Source organism: Ptychodera flava, chromosome 21 (assembly GCF_041260155.1).
Source record: "Ptychodera flava strain L36383 chromosome 21, AS_Pfla_20210202, whole genome shotgun sequence".
Lineage (NCBI taxonomy): Eukaryota > Metazoa > Hemichordata > Enteropneusta > Ptychoderidae > Ptychodera > Ptychodera flava.
Window position 1 is genome coordinate 11,576,587 of NC_091948.1, and position 25,380 is coordinate 11,601,966.

The following is a 25,380-nucleotide window of genomic DNA, read 5'->3' on the forward strand; positions in this document are numbered from 1 at the left end:
ATGTGTCTGTGCCGTTACGTAACCTTTGTCTTTGAGCATTGACGTGACTCGGAAATCTACCAACAACAACAACAACTGTTTCAACGTCCCAGGATTCATTTGAAATCACCCTATTATTAAAATTTTAATGCAATTAAAGAGCTTTTGAATACTCTGCGTCATAAAAGATGACTGTCGGTGACATACAATATTAATTTGCTATGTCAATAATATGAATCGGTGATAAAGCAGTTCCCATGACACTCGACTATTCGTAGACGATTCACGCCGGCTAATTTATTGAAAATCATAAAGCATGGTCGGTTCTTTGTCATTTAAATGTCATTGTAACCCACGCGGCAAGCGGCAAATTTTCGTCTGTTCATAAATCGTCAATCATCTGATGTTTTGTTCTTGCCATTTAGGGGCGCCTGGGTCAGAAAGAATCAGAATGCATTTAAAAGTGTTGATATCATAACAAAATTGTAAGGGACAATTTGTCCGTGTTATACCCTGTGCGAGATCCAGGTTGTCGACAATGCCCTCAATTATAACCTATTTAGATAAATTTTAATATCTCTTAATTATATGTCAACTCGTTTGAATATAGGCGGGTAATTACAGAACTATTTAATTTAGCTAATTTGACATTTTAATATTAGTGGGGAGAGGGTCACATTCTTTCCAATGACACAATGTTTGACGGTACTTCACGAGCATCGCGACTCTTGAACCGGGCGTTCAGTGTACAAGTCGATGGCATACGAGAGTGTTTTAGCTTACTAGTGGAGTTCAAATCGGCCTCGTGAAAGCTAAACACCTTCGGTAAACTGTTTTGTAGGTTTCCCTTGTAAGATAACTCACAACAAGGCAACTTTCATTAAGACTAGCTTTACAGAATCAACATCACCAAAATGCTCATCTTTCTGAAGGGAATCAAGAGCTATCTTGTGGATTTTTCCTTTGTTGTCTTGCTGTACACAATGATAGCAGGCGTGGTGGATATATCAAGCACCTTCAGCAGCATTATCACTGACGCCCTAGGGGATATGAGATGCTTCATGGACGACAAGTCAGCCGACAAACAATATTGCGACGTAATAACTAATCAGTCGCGATACGATGAGATTTTTGACGACTGGTATTCCGATTATTGGTGGTGGTGGTCGTATGATTACTTAGTTTCTTCGGACGAGTACATATACGATGACTCCAAGACTAGCCAAGACGTCTCAAGAAATCTGACGAATTCTTCAGTCTTGATTGGGATTCAAAACGCCAGGTAAGACGTGACAAGTAGATTAGGCGACCCAGTTAACGATAAGATGCAGAGTCTAACGAAAGGCTGGTTAGAAAGGCTAAATACATTGTATGATCCTTTTATCTATGTATGCTATTCTGCTATTCTTGTTAAATTTCCATCTAATAGTGAATGTTGTTTACCGAATATTTATCAAATACAGTCTGGGTAAAGGTGAATATTAATTTATGACAACGCGCCAAAAGTACGCAAAAATCAGTGTTAAGTGTAAATTGAATGGATATTTATTGAACATATCTTTTTCAGTTGAAGCCTAAACTTTTGCATCGCCCGTAAATCCTGTTATGCGGTATTCCGTGTTTACAGGCCATTGTTCTTTATTCTTACTAAGCTAACTGTTGTGCTTTACACCATAGATAGCAGGGAAAAGATATCTTTATAATATCTGTGATACACAGCGTATCGAGTACACAGCTTGTAATTGAATAATCTTAATTTGACTGACTTTATATCGTTGCGTACAAATAACTTTTGCTATACTGTATTCACATGTAAAATGGTCTTCCAGTTTGAAACTTTAAAACATAACACAGAACGGGAATGGACATAAAACGCAGCAAAAGGTTACTCGCTAAGTCAGACAAAGACGAACATGGCTTGCTTAATACCGAATATAGCCTTTTAAAGATATTTACACTTTTATTTGTACAATAGATTCATTTCAATCATTTGAAAGTCAACTTTGTCCTTTCGATCAAGCTCCGCCGTTGTTATTCTTCCAACATTGAAAATACATTTGGGAACAAAGCTTTTTAAAAATAAATCGTATTGCTATTGAAATGGGCATTTTTTTCAAATTCGTAATTTTCTGATTTAGTGCTAAACTTGTTTTTACTCTAGTGAGCAAAATTCTTTTCCGAATGGTAAACATTCTATGGATTACGAAGAATACAGGTAAGAGCAGAATACAGTACGTTTGACTAATGCATTAGCTGGCTTTAGCGTATAAAAAAATACCCGCAGTGCTAAAGTTTTGCTGAATTTCGCCACATCAATGTAAAGAATAAAATAATGATATAATAATTTACAGTTTCTTGTCCGACCGAAAATAAGTCCTTTTCACTCTGGTATGTAATCCTGTGGGTTATCGTAGGCTCTCACTAGTACTGTTGGGCGCCAATCGTTCAAGCTCTACTTGTGACGTGATATTTTAGAAGGTGTCGTCGAGACCTGAATAATACAGAATAAAATCGAAGAAACACGATGAGACAGAATTTTCGTCGTTAAAAAAAGTTATATCACTTTTAATGTAGTTTCTTATCATTCATTAGGAATTTGTGTACAAACTACCAAACCATTCCAAAACCAAACCATGGTATTTAAAGATAGCTAATTACAAAACCTGTTACATGTAAAGACTGATTCAATTGTACAAATACGACCCAAATATGATGTTCAAGTCAGCGAAACTTCTTCGCCGCTAAACAGCGCATAGACTCTAAGCTGAAATACATGTTATATTTTCGACTGCATTGATTTCATTTGTTTCAATTTTCAGTACATTAGGCATTGCAACAACTACTGTGGCACCGGAAACATCTACTGGAGTAAATAGGTGAGGTTTTATTTGCAGTCGACATTGACCTGTTTTTCTCACTCCGTGGTTATCAGAGTAAATCACTGTCAATATGACTGTTTTGTTGATTTTTCATGTGTCCCCAAATTCACTGCTATTCCCAGTGTATGAGCTTAACTTCTGTTCGTAGAACATTTTTAAATAAATTATATAGCATAAAGTGCGTTGTTCTCCCTTTATTTATATTAATTTGTTCGTAAATGCCATTTCATCATCCTTGCTTTTGACTTGAGCTTTTTCTTTTAGATTTTAGTCAATGGAATGAAAGAAAGTCGTGATTTGTAAATAACTGCTTCTACACACAAGACCAAAGGAAATTCCACTACATATTTAGAACGATTTTTATCATGTGAGCGGATCATCATAGTTTTATCAAATTATAAACAAACATGCCAGATTGTGACTTAGAAGCAACAAATGAGATAACTACGTGCAAGAAGATTTATACCATGACCAACTTTTAGCTTTAGTAGTCGATATTAGTACAAGCAAACATTCTTGTCATGCATAGACGACTTCTTCAACTTAAAATATAAAAATTATCCGGATGCAAATTTAGGCATACTGTCTCTCCTTGAAGACCAGACTCGATGAAATCTCTGTCGTACTAAGTTAGAGCATATTGCTTGCGCTACAAGCCAAAGCTTTACCTTAAGCCTCCATTACCTGTAGCTTTCCATGCATCTTAAGCACTCTTGTGATACCTGGCTCTCGTTTTTCTGTAACAGTCATGCTGAGATACCACTTGTAATGTCAGCACAGCCTGTAAAAGGGTAGAATTATGTGCCTTCAGCTGAAATGCAGTCCTGATCTCATTCAATTGTAAATAAGGATATGATGTTTTAGAACAATTGTCATACGTAACAGGTGTTTTCACTGTAGGGTAGGTTTTATGCTCTCCTTATTTTCTTGTAAGGTAAAACACATAGTGGAACCCCTACCAGATTGTCAACTCAAGAAACATTTAATTCCTTTGACATCCCTCCCAATCATCTTTCATTCCCCCATGTGCCCCTCTGCACGATTGATAGTGTTTTCATTTCTTTATTGCTCTCCGGTATTCTGTCTTCATTTTCTGTTCCTCACACTTCTACTTCAGACAGCGGATTTCTCTGTTTCCGACCAAGTACCCATAAACTAAATCAAACACGTTTTTCCCCTAGAACTTACGACTGTGACGTTCCGTGTTTCGTGAGCAACCAGACGCAATTCTTTCTGTGGAATTCACTTCCTCCGGTACGTATTCGAATAATCATACGATCAAGTTCGACAGAGACAGGGTTTCTCATAGAACAAATCTGCCAACAATTGGGGTTTGCCTGCATCATGGGAAATTTAAGTTGTCAAATGGTTTTACATTCACTTGGTGTCTGGCCCAACAGTACAATATCTGTAACCGATATACCATATTCTGAAGTCATAATACATGGTTTTTCCATCTTTTAATAGCGTTGACAATAAATTCCCTAATCCAATTTATTTCCTTAACGATTATATCCGTCATCTTGAAATTTTAATAAATTTTGTATCTTAATAGATTTCAGCCTTTGTGCCTACACTGAATCCCAAGCAAAAGAGGCATTTGACAAAATCAGTGTCGATAATTTATTTGGTGACTGTCAAGCAGACAAAACGAGACAACCCCGCAAGCACTAAGCGATAATGCAGTCTTTGCAATTAGGCCTTCACTTAAAATTGACATTTAGGTCGCCCTCTTTCGCATAGCACAGAAACATCGATCGCGGATTTTCAAAAAATAACTAATTCTCCTACAGGATTTCCTCCATTTCACAAATACGGCAACAGAAAAATTATCCGAGCCTTCACTTCTTGTCTCAAACAGCGAGCAGTAATTTCCTGAGTAATTTCGACACTGTTATGAAATTTTGAAGGTCACGAACGATCATCTAAGATTGATCTGATCAAAGCCTGCCTGTGAAAGAAGCCCAAGCACTTGCCTCCACAAGGTTACACAAACGTTGAAAGTGATCGACAAAAGACAGGCCATGCCGTCATGCTCATAGCAACTACTTTGTACGACATTATATACCTTCTCCGTAGGAACACATCATTATTAAAAATTTAAGACTACATCAGCTGCATTACTCAAAATATAGCAGTTCGATTAATTCATCGCACTGTCATTTGCCCGAACAACTGCATGATTGCTTGCCGCATGAATATTTTATTAGATAGGCTCGTACTACATTAACGATCATTCAGGCTTTATCTTCGAACGGCCTAGATATGTAATATTTTGTTTAGATTTCGTATTATTTCGAGTAAAACTAAAGAAAATTTCTATCATATTATACGTTTAATCGTGTGTGACAGAAAATTACTGTTAGTATAATGACCTTTACATTGTCAAAACATGCGAATTAAAATATGCATGCTCACGTGTTAACACACGTGAGCTAATGGCGCATTGATATATGTCTGTCTGTGTCTGTGTGTATGTGTATGTCTGTCTGTCTGTCTCTGTCTGTCTGTCTGTTGACGCGATAGCTCAAGAAGGGCTTATCAGATCTAAATCAAATCTGGTACATAGATTCGGTTCGCAAATTACCAGAACTGAATAGTTTTTGTGGGCGTGATTTGCACATTTAAGTTTATTTGCATAATTAATGAATGTAGAAAAAAGGTATATACATAAACCATAGATGTATTCAATGATACTATGATAAAATGTTACTGAAAGTCGCTTGCAGTTTTACATCAGCTAGTTACTTATTTCGATATTGAACTATTGTATTGTATTAGTAAAATATATTTTACATTTTCGTGTCAGCCAATTTATAATTGACATATTCAATGAACTTTCACAGTTTGGCATATAAAGCTTGAAGGACATCAGCAAAGACAATTACACTTGCTACATAAGTCAGTCAAAGAAATTTAGTATTTCTATTTCAACTAATTACATATTTGTATACTTAATGACCTTTGGAATTATCTGTTGTGAATATTGTTTACGATATTGATCATAGCAATTGAAGTTGCAAACTTGAGGCAAAACTTTCAATCTACAGATAACTGCAACATATACTGAAACAAGCGAGCATTTTCAGTTCATATCTGGTTAAACAAGGTACTGCGTCATTTAAGATCAATCTTGATGATTGTACTGTGCATAGTTGAATTAAGGTAGTACATGCCTCGAAAATGAAAGACTTAAACTTTTGCTCGAACTTTCCTTAAGGAATCTTTCAACCATTCTCTGACTAAATCAAGAATAAAAATCGGGAGTCACCGTGCAAAGTTTTGTACAAGAGAAACAAATAACCAAAGATTTATCTCTGTGTCAGCTCTATAGAAAAAATAAAATTTTTAAATTTCAAAAAAACTAAGCCATTTAAAAGTTGTCTTACACCAAGAGCTGTAAAATGAACTCCACAAGTGGTATATCAGGAAAGAATTGTAAAAGTTTGAGAGTCTGAATATCTGTCCGCGAGGTGCATTCTACCTTAATATTACCAGCCCCCGTCGCGATAATGTGTACAGAGCATATATGGAAGACATAAATATGCTTAATACGGATAGTTTTCAATCGGATTCGAACCCACAACATACGGCATCAGTCGCCTAGCTGAGAGGCCAGAGACAGAACCACTCGGCTAAATCTCCACTCCCAAAAAAGAGTGGTTCAATAGCCGGCTAAGTTGTTACATTTTTCTGACTGAGACCGCTCAACACGTTGTAGAGTTCGTGAAGCACTCACGCACGCATGCTCACTATCATACATCGCACATACACACTTTATCGAAGCGAAGAAACAAATTTCATCGCTTTAACTGGGCGAACGATAACCTCGGGGACAATTCTGTCCACCAGCAGTGTTACCAACCCAGGATAGAAAATACGGATAGTTTTCAATCGGATTCGAACCCACAACATACGGCATCAGTCGCCTAGCTGAGAGGCCAGAGACAGAACCACTCGGCTAAATCTCCACTCCCAAAAAAGAGTGGTTCAATAGCCGGCTAAGTTGTTACATTTTTCTGACTGAGACCGCTCAACACGTTGTAGAGTTCGTGAAGCACTCACGCACGCATACTCACTATCATACATCGCACATACACACTTTATCGAAGCGAAGAAACAAATTGTATTAATATGTATAAATTAATATGTTGAGCCGCTTTTCCTAGTATGTATTCGAATTTTGCGGTGACATGACCTAATGACGGCGAATCACTTAGGATTAGACCTAGATGAAGATGGAGAAGAAGACGATGAAGACTTCTCGTTACGCACAGTCCGCATGTCTTAGGTCTAAAGTGTAAATACTCGACAAGAAATGCACTGGAATACAGTTTGTTCGACATATTTGCTCATACCTACGTGAAATCATAAGGATGTCTATGCCATGTAACATGATGTAATAGTACCTGCATTTCGCTGTTTTATTATCATTCTATCATTATGCAGCAGAGAATAGACATTGCATACATGTATTTGTTTATACATTCTACGGGAGTCTTATTCTGCTAAATCACAGAAATATACTGGTTGATCGCCCAGAGAGTTGTTCGTGTTAATGTTCGTTGCCGGATTACGTCGAATTACTCTTGCAAAGGCACACTCGGTATTTGCCCGAAAAGAAACGTACGGGCGAAGATAGGAACATTTTTTCAACTATTACACTTTTCTATGGCCTAAACTGCTTCGCCATAATCTGCAACTGGCCAAAAGACCACTTTCTGTACTCCTTCGTGGAAGGAAGCAAGTGAATTTTGCCAATGTATACATGCATGAAATGTAGCTATTATTGGCTTACAAAAAAGGACAACAGTTTCGATACAATCTAGAACAAAACATAGCGATACGTTGTAGTGGACAGGGTAAACACCTTATTCAATGGAGAGCGAGCAATTTTAATGGTTTAATGGACACAAAATAATTATAACGGTATTTTAATATGAAATATATGATCTTAGGCTGCATTCAAAAACACCTCTGGAAGAGAGTGGGAGAATCCGAAGATAAAGTTTTCAAATTTTTAATGCCCCAATAACAAACTAACTTGTGTTCAAATCCCGTTTCTTACTTGCTATAATTTTGGAATCTCCCTCAATGGGATGGGGCAGAAATTACAGGTGGGTCACAATTTTTTGAGCAAGCACTTTTGAAGGTCATGAAATTTCAAGCATACCTTTTTGGAAGGGTCACCACTTTTTGCGAGAGTATTAGAAGGCAAAACTTAGCTTATGTACTGTGCTTCGTCCAAAAATATCAAATCATAATACATGGAAGTCTATTGGGCAAACTATAAACATTTTCCCGATTACAAAAAACAAGCTATATCTGTACATATATATATGTTTGATAATTCATGTAAATGTAATGTGCTTGAAGTGGCGGGTAAAAAGTGTATGTCTGCATAAAAAAATTGATTTTTGGATTTCATTGATAATGTTGATTCACTATAGATAGCAGACTGAAAGATCCGTCGCTCGATGGCGCTCTCTACGCTCCCCCTCTTATGGGGAGCGTAGAGAGTGCCCTCGAGCGACGGATATTTCAGTCGATACAGATGGTAGTCTTTGAGGAAACTGAATAATATTTTTCCAATATAAAACTTGCTATACTTGTGCATATATAGACGTTGGATAATTGACATAAATGTACTTGTGATTAGAATAAGGTGGTTACAAGTGCATATGTGTACAAGAAATTTGATTTTAGAATTTCACCGAAAATGTTGATCCCCTATACATGGTAGTCTATGGCAAAACTGTTGATATTTTCCCGATACTAACTAACTAAATCTGTGCTTTTACAAGTGTTTAACAATTTCAACAACTGAACTTGATTCAAATATGGTGTTTGAAAGTTCATATCTGGAAAAAACTATGATTTTGGAATTTCACCCACAAAATTACACCTATTGTCCCTTTTGTGGTGACATAATACAGCTTTGGAACAGGATGACTTCCGTCACCTGTCAGGAAAACTGGACACTATTAAATCATTTTTATAAAAGGGACATAATAGCTGTACCTTTTGGCCGATAAAGTATGTTTTGTTTTGGGTATCGACTAGCAGTTTCTCGTTCTACTCTCCATAGCATGCCAGAATAACAACATTGTGTTTGGCAAATACTCTGTATATGCATGTGTAAAGACCGTAATCATTGTCATTGATGACAAAGGAATTCTAGTCCGGACTTGAATTCAATTTTAAACAAGAATAATGCTGACAGTACACATATTGCTGTGTTTGACCTTTCATCACGCTTCAGGGAGTACAACCAGAAACTGCAGTGGATACACAAAACAAAACCACCAAAAATGAGTCAAACGTTATAGCTAAAATTGACAACCCATTACATATTTCGAATCAATCAGAGACAGTTTTGTTTTGAGTTCTTCCTCCTGTAAAGCCCTAAATACTTTCAAGCGCCCCCCAAATATACTTGATATTTTCAAGCCCCCCCCCCCCCCATCAATTCTCCCTGCAGAGGTGTTTGTAAATGCAGCCGTACTTACATAATTTGATGAAGCTCATGACAACTAATGATCTACTACCATTATTTCAGCTTGACACAGTGATCTAACCCTCAGAGAATAATTGTTACGTTTCCAGTAGCAACAATCCTGAATATTTAGCCATGATTAGGACAAAAGACAATTTTCGAGCACTTTCGATAGGTGCAGCCAATGAGGTTGTTCGTGCGAAAAGGTGTTAGTAGGCAATTTTTCAGCGGGCGGACAAATTAAAATATTATTAGTTGGCAGGGATAACAAGTCAGTTTTATTGTGGGGAGGGTAGAAAGTCCAGTTTTTACAGAGGGCGGGGAGGAAATTCTTGGCAGTGAGTAATGGAAATAGGTAGAATGTAGAGGGAGGGTAATGCTGTTGTTGATCGAACTTCAGGGCAGTGGGCATTATGATTTCGCGGCTTTTTTGCATACGCGGGTGGAAGGGCAGTTACAAACAGCTTCATTTTGCCCTCCAAATTATAAAGTCAGGGTCCAAAATACTTAAAATCAGTATATTAGTTTAAGGAATATGTTTTGCGATGACTTTGTAAAATAGACTGAATTTTACCAGTTGTCTGCACCTGTTTCTATTTCTACACCTAAAAAGAACAACATATAATATCATTTTGCTCTCTTTCAGATTCTAATCTTGATAGTTTTATCGTTCATGGAGAGAAGAACAAATCTTCATTTGAACCGTTTCCAGGGAAGACCAGCCGTGCCAGTGTGAGTTTCTGAAAGCTACTATCGATTTCGTAGACACCTCAGATCAAGTGTTTGTTCTTACGTTTCAAAGTCATTGGAATACAGTTATAGTAGCGTGCATTTCGTTATTAGGCTCGAAGTTTCCAAGAATACAACGCTTCCTGCCGATCAAATGGCATGGAAACTTGACATATAAACAGAAATTCTACGTTTGATACACGTCTTTTTTCAACAGACCTAGTCTTATCATCTTCATCCCCATGTACATACTTAAGTACGTATGTACAAGAGTGCAGATATAATGTGTACACATACCCTGAGAAAATAATCGCTTCTTGCACCAATCTATCGATCAAAACAGTTAGATACATACATGTACACATACATACATACATACATACATACATACATACATACATACATACATACATACATACATACATACATACATACATACATACATACATACATACTGAACGTTTAAAATGTGAATTCATACATACTTGCATACTAACACATGGACATATATTTTAGGCCAATCAATCTATTGGATGGATATGAAAACAGGTTCGGATACCTTTCTGCTTTCGGAGCGACAGCATTCTCATCCTTCAGTGTCTTCTTCGGGCATTATAAGATTAATTGTGGCGGAGGTTATGCCGGAGCTGGTAGGTTTTCTGCTTTATTGTCGCCTCGGCATTTAAAAGGTGGTACACTTTGTTTAGGTATTACAGCATAGAGAAAACTTAGCTGATTCAGCAGTTTTTCTTGCAATATGATATGTCATCTTTACCGCTCTATATATCTATGATGCGTTGATATCTCTATTTGGTTTAAAGTCTCCTAATTAGAAAGGTTGAACCGCATGTAGAAAGGACACGAAAATATTCAATCTTAATTTTATTACTCCCAGTGTCTTTCAAGGCCGTGAGGGGACGAGCACAATTACCAGCAGGGAGGGTGCAGAATTTTTCTGCCCCTTCCCAAAGGCAGGAATATTCGGCACAAAATATCGGTGGCCCCCATGCCAATATAAAAAAGTAGAGCCGACAAGTGCCAACTTATCCCATAAGCTCCTACAATTACAGTGTATATCTATCTATCTATCTATCTATCTATCTATCTATCTATCTATCTATCTGTCTATCTATCTATCTATTTCCCCCCGCCCCGCCCGAACATCCACCGGGGCAGTTCTAAAATCATAATTGCCAAATTATTTAGGCTGCCTTTTTACAATTCTCCTTGTAACTAATCGTTCGATTTGTTTTTACTTCAAATTGCCTCTTTCACTTAAACGTCGTTGTTTCAGAAGTACCCTTCTAGTTCAAACACCCGTTCCAGCACTCACGGCCAGATCTCTCGTCCAACCAGAACGAAGCATTGGCATAATATTGAGAGCTAGCTATAATATAACAACAATTTTCACAATTTACCTTGACAAACGGCAGTATGTAAATATCAGTATTCTAAATTATTTCTTACTTCTTTACCTTTTATTTCAGTGTTCAACGGCGCTATAAACGTGAAACTCGTTGTTTTGCAGTATTACCCTTACTTTGCCTGCATTGACACCAGTAATAAGCTGGCTGGACTGTCCCTTGGCCTGCTCTACGTTTCCTATACCATTGGCATTTCGTTAGCGGAACGCATTACCTGTTGTAGAAATGTCTTAGATAAGGTGAGAAAATTTACTAAATAGTTGAGAAGTTCTGAGGAGATCAATGGGAATCACGACTAGGAGTTCTCATTGCATGTTTGCTAACATTTAACTTTTGAAGATTGAGCATGGCCACAAATAGCAAGGAACTGGCAACATAAGTTCATCTCGTTAATTTGCTGAGCTTACTGCACACCTACAGCATTGTTTATTTTCTGAAGGTCACTATGATGGCGTGCTTTCCACATCTTATACGTTACTTTGTGCACAGATATATGATTTTCATCATTATTCCCGCAGCTGTCTTTTGAGGTTGTCTGCGAATTTATCTTAAGTTGGTAGACAACATCTGATGCTGAAAGCGTGACGTCTCCTATACAAGTTTATGTATGCGAAGGGCGCTAATGAGGTGATGTTTACAAATCAGGAGATGATGCAATATCAATGGATTAAAATCATGAATCCCAGGATCACAAAATTATTGTATACAATACTGCCAAATGGCTGATAAGGTTGCCAAAAGACTGGTGATGATAGGTATTTATGTATTCTTCCAGTTGCAAATGTGACGAAACTTTTTTCAGTCACTTTAACAGATAAACCCTTGTAAAAGGTAAGCCCCCTGTGAGATTCGAACTCACGACCCCTGGTTTACAAGACCAGTGCTCTAACCACTGAGCTAAGGAGGCGCTTATGACAAGCATACAAATTATCTGTCTTAACTCCAAAATCTATGGCAGCGATTGTTAAAATGCAAACTAAAATGGGTTTTTCTTTTGTTTGACATCACCATGATACGAGCGTTTTTCGCCGAGCCATATAACTTCGAACCGAATATATATATATACATCATTATTATAGCGCAAGATGAATTGTAACGCAGAAAAATATATTGCTTTAGCCCTGTATACATGAAGTTTGCTTATACTTTACCACAGTTTCACTACCCTCGGAAAACATTTATAGGTCTGTCTTGTAAGGGCAGTGGAGTCTTTATTAATAATTTTAGAGCAGTATGAACATGAAATTAAGTGATTTATTTAAGTTGTACCCACCGCTGTGATATAAGATTGTCATATGATCTATATCTACTATTTTTACCAGATTAGGGCTACCTGACACACTGGATTCAAAGAGTTTGTCTACGAGGTGAACACAGAACGTTTCGACATTTCCATTATATAAAAGCAAAACACGATTGTGCAAAACACGATTGTTTAGCAATAGGATAGCATACTTAAAGAGGCAAGGTTGGTCTTTTTAGCCTTTCCCATGCATATGTTTGATATGAAAAGTACTCGTTTGTGAAACATGTTGAAATACTGGTAAACTGTACATAATTTCAACTCTGCTTGCAGCCAGACTTGTTGTACTCATTCGGCGAAAAAAATTTCCGTCTGTACCAAAAACACGGGTTCAAAATTTCAAGTGTACAGTCCTCACCATGGCTACACATTTACATACCTAAAGTTCGGATTTATGCAAGCTTTTGTAATGAAATGTTAAATGGCGGGGCCTTTCGTATAGGAAAGGATAGTGGCTTTCCCTTACATTATGGCAATGTTTATGTGTCACAGGAAAGCAAGTTGGAATAGGAAATAACCATTTTGTCGAGAGGTCACGAACGACATCATTTGTTGGCATTCAGCAAAGGGGTAATGTTTGACACCTATGCAGTTATATAGCGTAATCAGTTAGTACAGTAAGAGACTTTATGCAAGTATTCCATGTTTTCTTGATATCACAAAAGGGTAGAATAAGAACGACTTTGTTCCTTTAACTGACGGTAGACCATACCGTCAGACTGAGTTTCAAAATGCTGTTACCATATTCTTCCCTTCCTTGCAGTTTATTGGTTGGGACTCTGCTCCTGAACTTTTATTCAACATTCTCGTATGGATTAATTTCATCGTTAGCCTATTCCGGGAACTTTGGTTCATGTGGACACGAAGACACAAGGTAATGACTTTACATAGCGGGCTCGTATTGCACTCGCCCTGTCAAAGAAGATATCAGCTTAAATTTCAAGGACGAGGCGCGCAAATAGGTTGCTAGACTATGAGCTAGGTCAGGCACACTTATGTACTTATCATAGTATACTTATATCCATATTATATATATACTAATATTCTTAATATAGTATAATACTTACATTCTGTTTATATATACACGCGTACTTATTATAGTATACCTGTTTACCATGCTATTGGCCTCCTAATGGCAGATACTCGCGAACGTTGAAATAACATATATGTACCATAGGGTCCAGCAGTCAGTCCCCTGAGGGATGGGTTTTTGTGCAATGGTTTACTTTATTTGATTTTATTAATTTTGACTGTGATATTTCAAATAAAACTGCTTTGACGGCTTTCTTTATTACCTATACAAGTCCATATCTATAAACTTAAAAACCACCTACAGTGTGAATGTGTGGTTAAATGTCCACGAATCAGTATAGTTCAATGCTTACACCGTAGATGGGACGACTCTCAGACAGATATCATGAGCATCATATTAACTGTGTTTGCTAATCTTGTATTGTCGGGAAGTTGCTAAATTTTAGATCTTCCTGGCAATAAAAGTCAGGCTGTGATCTCAAGGTTAAGGAATAATACACCTTAGGGACGGATATTCGACCTCTCAGGGTTTTTTTCAATAATTTACTGATCTGCTGCTCGAGCGGGCTCATTGTTAAGCTTTTGGAATTAGAAAAAAAAATCAGTCTTAGTTTTGGAAAAAAAAAATTCCCCATAGAGTTAACACAGGGATGGCGGCCATTTTGAATTCGAAATATCGGTAAATGTTAGGTAGTCCCTCTCTCTAGTACCAAACTTTCCGAAGTGACCCCTGATTTTTTTCTTGATTGATTAAGAAAACGGTTGAATTCGAAATATCGGTAAATGTTGGGTAGTCCTTCTCTATAGTACCAAACTTTCCGAAGTGACCCCTGATTTTTTTCTCGATTGATTAAGAAAACGGTTGAATGTTTTATTGAGGAAAGATTGGGTAAAAGTTTAAGTCTTTCACTGTCGAGGAAAATACTATCTTAATAATCATATCTGTTCATTCAAACATTTTCCTGTCGACAAACTCTTTCTCGTCAGCCACCCTAGGATTAATTCATAATTCCTCTCAAATGGCCCTATTCTCATCCCTGTTGGAAAGCCAATTTTAATAGTTCTACAACAACAAAGGCTTAGCCAGGTAAATTGCCATTCTTTTGGCGATGCTTAGAGTCTTTATTGCTGAAGACAACAAATTGAAATCATCAACGCTGAAGCTGCACATGTTCAGTTATCCTTACTTTGAGATAAAAGAATTCTGGCGCCAATGCTATCACGATTTCTTTGTCATAAAATAGAGTGAAGGCGATGAAGATTTCGTTGCTTTCATTTTAAAACGAGTTATCGACGGGAAGTTCTACTTCATGTTGTACTCGTACCAAGAATTATTTTGATGCCAAACTTAAAGATTACACTTGAATAGCCAAAAACTGGAATGTCCTGTGCTTTTGAGTTAGTATGAACACAAATTGTGAAATGCTATTCATGACTGATAGTAATATCCCTATAAAATGCCAATGTTCCACCTGACTGGAACTCTGGTCACGATAGATCAATAACGTTTCTTCGAATATCTTTAGATTATTTAAAGCCCAATTGACTGTATCTTCTTGCATTTACTTACCAAAAAATGCCATCCAATCTCGAGACACATGTTTTGGATTCCTATCATCAAGTTCCACTCGTTGCTGTTGGATTTGGTCGATTAAATTCTACGGGCTTTCACGTATGTATATACTTCGTTCATATTTGAGTTACAACTCGAAAATCATTTGGTTGATGAAATCTAAGAAGTACATTCGTTACCAATGTTTCAGCAGCGTTCTGTGGTCATATTACAGTAACATTTTACATCAGATGCATTTTAATTCAAATCATCTAATCGAAAAAAAATGCAAAAAGATACAACTCATTGGGCTTTAAATGATTGCAGACTTTGTGTTCTGCCATGTTGCAACTAATACATCAAATTTGGCCTTTCGCTTGAACTCTTAGGATATAAAAAGTGATTGACAACTCTTCTGCAAGTATTCTAAGCTGGTTGCCGCCAAGCAATACTTTGTCAGTGATGTTGTAGAGACTACTAGAATAATTGATTGAGTTGATAGTGAAGCTGTGCAGGAATTTTCTTTGCTTTTATTCAAGGATCAATAAAACTACTATACTAGCTAATCTGACCAACTTAAACATAATATAATTTCTAGGCCCTGAAAATACGTAAATGAAAATAATTGCGACAATACGAACAAACAAATTTTATATTTAACTTCTGTTTATTCAGTTTACTTACAGTGAGTGACTCAGAAATATTTTCCTCTGATTTCTTTCCTTTCTCCCTTTTTATCAAATTTTAGGAACATGAAAACGACGTTTCGCCCATGACGTCATCATGTGGTATATACGTACAAAGGCTCCTGGCGCGCAAGCGCAAAAGGATGAAACTCTCGAAGTAAGTCTAAATTTTCACCACGCCTACAAGATTTTCCTTTCCGATAAGATTTGGGCCTGTGCAACACATCTGTAACTAAATGAGACTCACGTGTACAGATATTACTTCCCTTTTGTTCAGTAAGTGAAGTTGCGGTATCGCGAAGCTCTGTATATCATAAGCACATAGACCATTTAAGGGGCGCATTCGTACCATTATTTTGCCTTACCGTCTAGCATATTGTTCATATCGTATAATTTCCTCTATCTTATTCTACTGTAACACAACAAGATTATAAAGAATTTCATTTGCACGCTGTGACGCTGGATATGTCTTCCTGAGCGTAGGAAAATAGAGGGCTCATTGAATTCGAAATTAATGCCGATTCCATATTGTCAGTAGTTTCTGTTGTGGCAATAAATGCGTTGTTCATTTTCCGATAAGTCTCTTCGAACTATTACATGCTAGTTCGGGTATGCAACTGACAACAAAGGTAAAAATATTAATCTGCTGACACACTACAAAGATCATGCTTTCTTTCCAGGGACGACAAAAATAATGTAATTGTTTCTGTCAAGCGAGGGCGCAAGTCACTGATACCAATCCCAGATTTCTGCTACAAACCTGTCCCTGGTTTTCAATACTCGACACGTATTTTTGCAACGTTTATGGTCGCAAGTACTGCATTGTACAAGGTACTATGTCTCAATGAATGAATGAATGAATAAATGAATGAATGAATGAATGAATGAATGAACGAATGAATGAATGGACGGATTGTTACTTGTAAGTGGTAAGTGATTATGTAAAGATTAAGTATAAGTGTTGGGAATCTCTATGCGTTTGTATGTGACAACATTGACTCCAATTATTTTAAAGGAGTCGGGCAAAGCCGGATTTACTGACATGACCTCATGTTAAAATTTGTTTTTACAAATACGATAATAGTACCAGCTTTTCAGAAAATTCTCATTAACTATTAGTCATAGATGTTGCTGTTGAACCACCCAGTCTTTCACTTCAACAAAATAAATGATTTTTTTGAGTATTTATATCTTCTCGAAGTATACAGAAAATTGTATTTTACTTTTTCATCCTATGTTTTTTTCGAAAGACGAAATCGAATAAACTTGCGCCAACTGAGTAGAAAACCTTGCATTGTTTATTTTATTGTTTGTTTGATTGTTAGTCTGTTAATTGCTTGCTTGCTTACTTGTTTGCTTGCTTGTTTTCGAATCTTTATTGAGTTTATTACTCAGTTTCAAAGTCACACTTTCTTTTAGCATAACGACACCAGCAATTTACAGGCTAACTCCTGTCACAATAGTGTCACTGGTCTAAACTATGTATCTGCTGTGAGAGATATTATCGACCGCTGTGTTGATGTGTTGAGGTTTGGTCAAACACTACACACCGTTTTTACATTCATTCTGTCACTAATCTTCATCCCATTGATGTTTTATCATTTCTACAGCTGACGATAAATGAACTTCTTATCTTTCAAAACCTGACGCAGGCATTGAAAAATACTATTGTGAAATTCATGGAGTTTTTTCTGACCAAGTCTACAGAATTTAACATCATTTTACTCTGGATTGACTTCACGGATATAATTGACAGTAAGTTGAATTTCAACTTGTTTCAATGTTCAATGATATCTACATATATTCGGAGGTAGCAAAAACATTCCAAAAAATTAAGTTTCAACCTTGCGATTGAGTTGAATTGATGTCGACGTCATAATGTATACTGCACATTACCTGTCCTGTGCTTATCTTTTACAGGGTTAGCTGTGGTGTCCCTGGCGATTACACTCCTTGTTATGATCTATTTCATGCTGGATAGCATTGTGAGGTATAGGTAAGTAAAGCCGCCCTCAACGTCACTCTTCGTCGTTCATCCGTGTCAATTTTACGTGTGCATTTATGTGGGTGGAGGGACGGTGATTTATGTTTGAACTTAATTCTCACAAAAGGCGTATTTCAACTTACGAACTGACCCTCGATGCAATCCAGAAAACATTATCCATGGGGCGTACAAATCTCTTGTCGCATACAAGATTTTAGTTTAGAAAGGAGCAACGGTTAGCAAACCCTTTGATTTTTGGTTGCAGATGCTAATAATGTTGTTGTTGTTGTTGTTGTTGTTGTTGTTGTTGTTGTTTTATTGTTGTCGTCGTTTAATTCGCTGTACACAACGTAAGTACTTAGTTTGTCTGAATTGTTGTTGAAGACTAAAATTTTGTTTTTATGTGAGTCAAACACACTTGTACTTTCCGTCTATCTCTCTGTCTGTAACAGAAATAATCTCTTACGTATGTATTCTGGGGACAAGACATTTCTGCCTGCAAATTATGGAGCACCTGCTAATTTATTGGTAAGGACACAAGTACCATTATTTGCTCTCATATTAGACAGTGTTATCTTGACATAATTGAGCATCATAGTGTTTAAATTGACAGGAAGACTAAAGCTAGGGCACACACAAATATGCTTTTGTATAATATTTGAAATCCAGGACAAGAAGCTCAAAATGAGTATCATTTTATGGTTCCCTGAAAACATTCTGGTCATGTGATGGTGTTTTCAGGGTCGAAAATCGATAGTATTTCCGTGCATAGATTATATGGGGTGATTATAATCAATTGAGAGTTAGCTGATATGACCCGATGTTTTTAACTTTGCTGCTTTCAGGTTGACAGCCCTTTTATATTTTGTTATGCAGAGAAACAAATCAAGGACCAAAGCAGGGCTATTGCTTTTGAGAAATAATAAGCACTTTATTTTTTTGTTTTCTCGGTAGACTCGAAGCTTCAAGTATGCTGGTTACCAGATTGGTTATATTTTGTGGGGTAAAGCTCAAGCAATAAGCTACTTATCAGTCAAAAGGGTGTCTCCATATTATACATACATACTTGCATGCACACAGGCACACACACACATACATACATACATACATACATACATACATACATACATACATACATACATACACACATACATACATACATACATACATACATACATACATACATACAAAGAGATAGACACATATGCGCACCTTTATTTACATGGCAACATGGCATAGGAGCAAAGTAAATAATTAGCGAAAACAAACAGGGGAGACGGACAGTGAGGCAGACATGTGGACTGGCGCATGGATTCATAAGTAACATATCCAGTCAACACGTGTTCTATAATCATTATATATACTATTTTCCTTGAGAGGAATCATTATACGATGAATAAAATGAACAGCTCTGCTAGTTGTACGTCGTACAAATTATCTACCGACTAATTCTTTTAGGACAAGCTCTTTCTTTGAATACATGGTAAACTAATATCCTCTAATCTCGTCTCCATTCCCCTTTCGTTGCAGCCTTCGTAACTCTTCAAATTTGCATCTTCACGTGCCTCTCTTTGGTCTTTTACGAGATCATTTTGCCGACAAGGTACGGCATGCGCTCATTCTTCTACGACAACGTACACATAATATGGTAAGTAAGTGTAAGTTAGTGGACGGGCAATTTAAATAATGAGACAAAAGTGACACAATTTTTAAAAAGGCATCATTTGAAGGTTCTATATGTGTTTACACTGTATTGGCCTGATTTCTTTCTAGGGCTTTTATTGCATACAATGAAATCATGTTATCGAATGGATATATATTCACGAATTATATGGTAAACTAACTCGTCAACGTTGCAACATAAAGCCTGTTTCCAACGTAAGCATTTGACGTCATCAGTGTAACAATTATTCAACTATAAGATACTTGAAAAAGTCGCCCCCAATACGAAAATGACATGCTTACCAGTGTTGAATCGCTTCACCTGTAAAAGTATACATTTATACGTAAAAGGGTACCTACAGTATATCCTTACAGTGTAAAAGGGCAGGATCGCCGCCTTTGTCAATAATTTTCTTCCTCGTAACATTTCAGAAATTGAGTATAAGTTTATTGTTCAGCATGATGCAAAATCCTGAATGGTGGCTCCAAAATAAAAGCATTGGTATGGGTGTATAGTAACATTTTGACAACTATCATGTCATACAATCGCGTTATCCGGGTCAACATATGGGCAGGTCGGCTTATGGAAGATCGAGGAGAAAATGATACATTAAAATAATCAAGGTTAACCGTATATCACAAAGCCAATACTGGAATACTTTCTTCTCCTGGGTTTCTCCTGGCCATTTTAATCGCCTGTTCATATAATTGCTTCCAGGCCGTCTGGTGTTTTCGGTCTCATTCTCCACATGTCTCAGCTTCTGCTGTCTCGATATGTATTTCTCCAAGATCACGGCCAGAGTCTCAACATTGACAATCGGTAAGACATAGATTACTATGGGACTAGATTTTCAACTTCTTCGATATTTAATTTCTTGTATTAATACGCCGTCTAGGTAACCTGTAAACTATCGACAAGTGTAAGCTGTAAACTGTCTCCTATAATACCTACCTCTAATAAAATGTTTCTTGCGCACATATGTTCTGAAAAAAGTGACGAATTACTATATCAACCCAAATATGAAGAAAATCAATGTGTGTGTCGATATGTCACTGACCCATACCATGGAACAACAATAAATAAGCTGCGTAACTTTCCCTCCAAATGGTGCCATTGAGCAATGTGTCATGAATTTGTTTCAATGAGGCGAAAGAAACATGGTTTATATACTTACGCCTTGGGAATGGTGGTCCAAGTAAAGTGGCAAAAACTTCAGAGTAAAAATTGTTGTAAAAATCAGCCGTTATGATTTCGCTGAAAAGGTTCACAGTAATATCAACTGGGAAAAACCACGTAGGGTTGTTGTGAGACTTTTGTTTTCCCTGCAAATTCAGAAATAACCGTAATATTCGTGAACGGAAAAAGTGAGTGTATGCACGTTGTTCCCAACACTTCTCAGGACCTAAAGACTCATCCCTTAAAGATAAAGAATTTGCCGGGTGAGAAAGGCTTTCATAATCTCTTTCTACTCCTTGCAATGTTACAGAAGTTATTTGGACAAGAACGAGGATCTTTATTCGTTCACTGTATGAGAAACAGTGAATACCGGCTTTATTTTCAAGAAAGAAATTAAGAAATTAAGAAAGGCATTATGTAACAAAATTTTGCGTATACATCAACGTGCTCAAATTTCCCATAAATTTTGAGCGAAGTTTACGTGTTGTGTAAAATCTGTTTTCACTAACGTAACGTTTCCTTTATCTTTCCAGTCGCCTTTTTCATGTGACCACATTTTTCATGTTTTACTTCAACGTACTGCTTGGCCTGTTTACGTCCATGTCGCGGCTACTGAGGAGTATGATGTTTGGACTGCTCTTTCTAGGGAGGTTAGATCACAGTGTCCTGCAGCGAAACGTAGAAATGATGGATCCAGGTATGCCTGGGATTTTGCTTCCTCTCCAGGAAGCAAAAGACACATTTATTTGCGGGCTTATACTCGCATGAGTTTTACATAGCTTGATGGATGTAGCGCTTTTTCTACAAATTTGTAAGATGATGTAGGTGACGAAGCGAAATTCAAAACTGTTCAAAAAGTTGTAAACCTTGTCTTTAGAGTGGAAACCAGTTTGCTAATAAACATTTTCAATGAATATTTCGCGTCATAGTATACTTTGCTGGAGAAACTACACATGTATTAAACTTTCAAGTCTCGACCATACCATTTTTGTGTGGTAATACCTTTAAAGTTTTGCAATAATGTTTCTTCAAAGGTTTTTGCGATATCCGACAGTATTTGAAAATATGTGCACAGCTATATAGTTCCTGAATTTCGACTTTTTGTATTATTTTTTTGGTTCTTTTGAATGATTTGGTGGTTTTGAATGCCTTTCTTCTACTGAGTGAAAAAAGGACCTCTGGGTGGCATTAAGATCTGAGAATCAAGTACAGAACTATTTAACGATCAGTGTATACAAAGGAATCCTCACTTTAGTTTATTTGCCCTTATCAGGTTCTAAGTTCTTCACCTACACAATACTCCAGACTCTTTTTGACCACAAAACGGGGATTTCTATTAAGCATTTTTTTTTAAATTAAGGAAGCGCAGTCTTCACTATGTTAACAGAGCCGAGAAGCCATGTTTGTTGTACCTCATGGTTTTAACTTCTCTTTTACTAGGTTATAGAGCGTATGTTGGGTTCTTGGCCGTGGAGGAAGCCCACTGTCATCCAGTAATGGTTCTCTTTACGAAGCTTCTTATTGAGTCGGTGAAAGACAATGATAAAGGTGTGCATACTATCAACCACTTTGTGTCAGAACAAAAACATCGCTCTGTTGTGGGTGTTGCGCGCATGTTCGTTTGCTGTTTAGCTGGCATTTTTGTTTCAAATAGTATACTTACGGTGAAGACCAATCCGCGCGAAGAAACAAGTTTGTTTTTGAGTGTGTATGGTTTTCGAGATCTGAAAAGATCTGAGAGACGGGAAATGGTGGCATTCTTTTGAAAACATTCTAAATTATGCGATTGACTGAAAGAGCTTTCGTACCCCGACGAAAATCCTCTATATTTTCACTTGTTTAGACTGATGTAAATTCTGAATCTGGCATCGTTTATTTTACCCCACAGGAAATGTGATGATCAAAGCGATGAATGCAAGACGCCCGAGAGCGACGGCGCGCAATCGATGGATGGTAGCGTACACGTTGATAAATAACCCATCTATAAGGATTTGCCGCTTGTCCACAGTCAAAAAGTCATCCCACTGGCTTTTACCGTCGTCAAATGACGGTCTAACTTTTAGCGGAAGAACGACCACACATTTTGATTGGACAAAGAAACTAAAGATCTTTGACGCCTGAGGGTGTTCTGCCCAACCTGAAGCAAACTCATCAGTGGTACTGTTGAAGTTTGATGACCATGTCGCTGTCAAGGACAGACAAATAAAATTGGGAGAATGATGTCACTTTTTTAATGAGTTGTAATCCAAATTTTCACCGATTCGTGTTTGAATAAGCAGTCATTTTTAAAGACTTTAAGGAAGACAATCTTGTTTTTTTTAATTTATTTATTTTGTTTGTTTGTTTGTTTGTTTGTTTATGTAATAGTTCGTTCGTTCGGCCGGCCGGTCACTCAATCCAATTTCTCTAATTTCATGCCTACTCTTTCCTAATGTTCAAAGTGTCCTCCGACAATTGTCTTCATGTGTCTTCAGATATCTGAATTTGTTCCCGCGGTCACCTGTTAATGTTCCTTTTTATAGTAAACCTCGAATTTTACACGAATTTTCCAAAAGTAAATATTCATACTTTAACATCAAACAAGCCTGATATATACGTGTTATTTCTTAATACTGAGTTATGACCACAAGACTTTGTAAATTCAAAGCAAAGCATCAATCATCTTTAGTACTGAATAACAGATCATTTGACCTATGTGTGAGCTGACTTTATGTTTTAAAAAAAACTGGCTTACATCAATCGATTTAATCAATTTATACCCAAATGAATAGTATTTGTTTTTGTCCTCGTGGGCACCGATCTAGACTATCGGCCTAAGCCTTTTTCTTTAGTTCGCCTGAAAAGATTTAATACAAAATCTGGCGAAGCAAAAAATACCATCGTCCGTAGGATCACACTTAGATTTGTGTACTATCATTAATGGTAGAGAACAACTAATGACTAGCGCGATATCAGCAAGAAGATTTGAATGACGAAGATGAATTACAATAATATGTCATTATCGTTGTAAAGTGTGAAGTTCTAATAACTTTCACGAAAAACCCGGTACGAGAATCCATTTGAAAGGGAAATGCCTATAAAAGTTGATGTAATTTCGTCATATTCAAAATTAAATGGCAGGAATGTCGTTCTTACAATCTAAACTCCATTATGTAAAAATCTACCCTGAAAGGAGTGGCAATGTTTAAGTATTAATCAGATGTGACTACACTTTTGAAGGCTGATTTATTTTTATTTAAATTATTCGAACTCCATTAAATCACAGTACGCTGTAGTTCTATGCAGTGAATTTCAAAATTACAATGTCATGCAATGCTACATTTTCAAACAAGATTTCTTGTCTACTCACTGCCATTTATAGCGCATGAAATGATAACGAATATTAGGGAGCCGTCATTATTTACAGCCTGGGGGTAGAAGGAATTTCATCGGAAACACCAAACTTTCGAGTATCCCCCTGCCAACCATGATGAATTTGACTTACCCCCCCTCTCTAACACAAAAATTTTGACTGACCCTCCCCCCCGCCCCCACTTAGAAAAGTAATTATTAATACAGTTTATGGTAAAATTAAAAAAAAAAAACAATACTAAAGAATTTTCAAATCCTGGTGAAACCTGCTAGATTAGCATTGGTTATCTCATGACAATTGAAAAGGTGAAATTCAAAGTCACAACAAAATATAGATATAAGCTCAGGCGATAACCAGTATCCGACCATATAGTATTGTTTAATTTGGACTGGTATCATGACAGAGCTTTCACTAGGATATCTGAGTAGGCTGAATTTGAAAGTACAGGGGAAGAACACGCGAGAGGATGAGGGGAAAATTGTCAGAGAGGAGTGTCCCCTATCTTGCATGGGAAATTTTGAGACGTTAAGTGTGCGATGGTGCAGTCTCGTGCAATCTGAGAGGTGTTTTAATTTGTTTTTACACCTAAACCTGTTAGAACATCCCAAGAGGAGGAGAGCACGAAAAGTTTAAGAAATTGATGTGTGTAATGGTGCAATCTGAGAGGTATTTCAATTTATTTTGCACTCGGTAAAACTGTAAAACTGTTTGAATATGACATTTAACACTGATATTTTTATTACACAATATTAAACAACCAAGCAATGACAATACGTTTTGTAAAAACAAACAGTTCTCAATTTGCCAGAGATTGAAGACCAATGAATATGCATGAATGGAAAATCTGCAAACTTCTTGTGTCATTTGCAAAATCTTACATTTCTGTAAACGATATTAGAGAACCATCAGTCAGTATTTTTTAAAACATTCATCATTTGTTTTCAACCTTGCTAGCCGTTTAATTTCTCCAGCTGCCAGCTTATAATTAAAAACCTAAGTACGGTATGGTTAGATGTAAAATTGGTTATTGCACTGAAGTCAATTGAAGTATGTTTCTGTGATTATAAAGGATGAATTAACAAGAGTTCCGTTTTATCCTAGATCCTGTGAAAAGTTTAGGAAATT

At 36.9% G+C, this 25,380-nt stretch overlaps 1 protein-coding gene and 1 non-coding gene across 2 annotated transcripts; one reads left to right on the top strand and one right to left on the bottom strand.

Moving 5' to 3' along the window:
* The first annotated feature begins 677 nt into the window (after positions 1–677).
* Positions 678–23,574, top strand: LOC139121445 (stimulated by retinoic acid gene 6 protein-like). The gene is made up of 19 exons (XM_070686312.1): positions 678–1,261; positions 2,141–2,194; positions 2,799–2,855; positions 4,040–4,112; positions 10,001–10,086; positions 10,600–10,733; positions 11,571–11,746; positions 13,574–13,684; positions 16,143–16,237; positions 16,761–16,911; positions 17,691–17,835; positions 18,001–18,076; positions 18,517–18,592; positions 19,019–19,067; positions 19,595–19,712; positions 20,445–20,546; positions 21,437–21,600; positions 22,344–22,451; positions 22,792–23,574. Exons 1-19 carry the CDS (start codon positions 894–896, stop codon positions 23,022–23,024), a joined length of 2,376 nt encoding a protein of 791 aa, XP_070542413.1. The 5' UTR covers positions 678–893; the 3' UTR covers positions 23,025–23,574.
* Positions 12,342–12,414, bottom strand: Trnat-ugu (transfer RNA threonine (anticodon UGU)). Its single transcript has one exon. It is a non-coding gene; the product is annotated as a tRNA-Thr (tRNA).
* Positions 23,575–25,380: the final 1,806 nt, after the last annotated feature.

Excerpts from the sequence above, each read along its gene's own strand:
- LOC139121445 (XM_070686312.1), top strand. The coding sequence starts at position 894 with ATGCTCATCTTTCTGAAGGGAATCAAGAGCTATCTTGTGGATTTTTCC. Across the intron at positions 16,912-17,690 it reads CAAGTACTGCATTGTACAAG|CTGACGATAAATGAACTTCT; the intron begins GTACTATGTCTC and ends TCATTTCTACAG. Across the intron at positions 20,547-21,436 it reads AGTCTCAACATTGACAATCG|TCGCCTTTTTCATGTGACCA; the intron begins GTAAGACATAGA and ends TTATCTTTCCAG.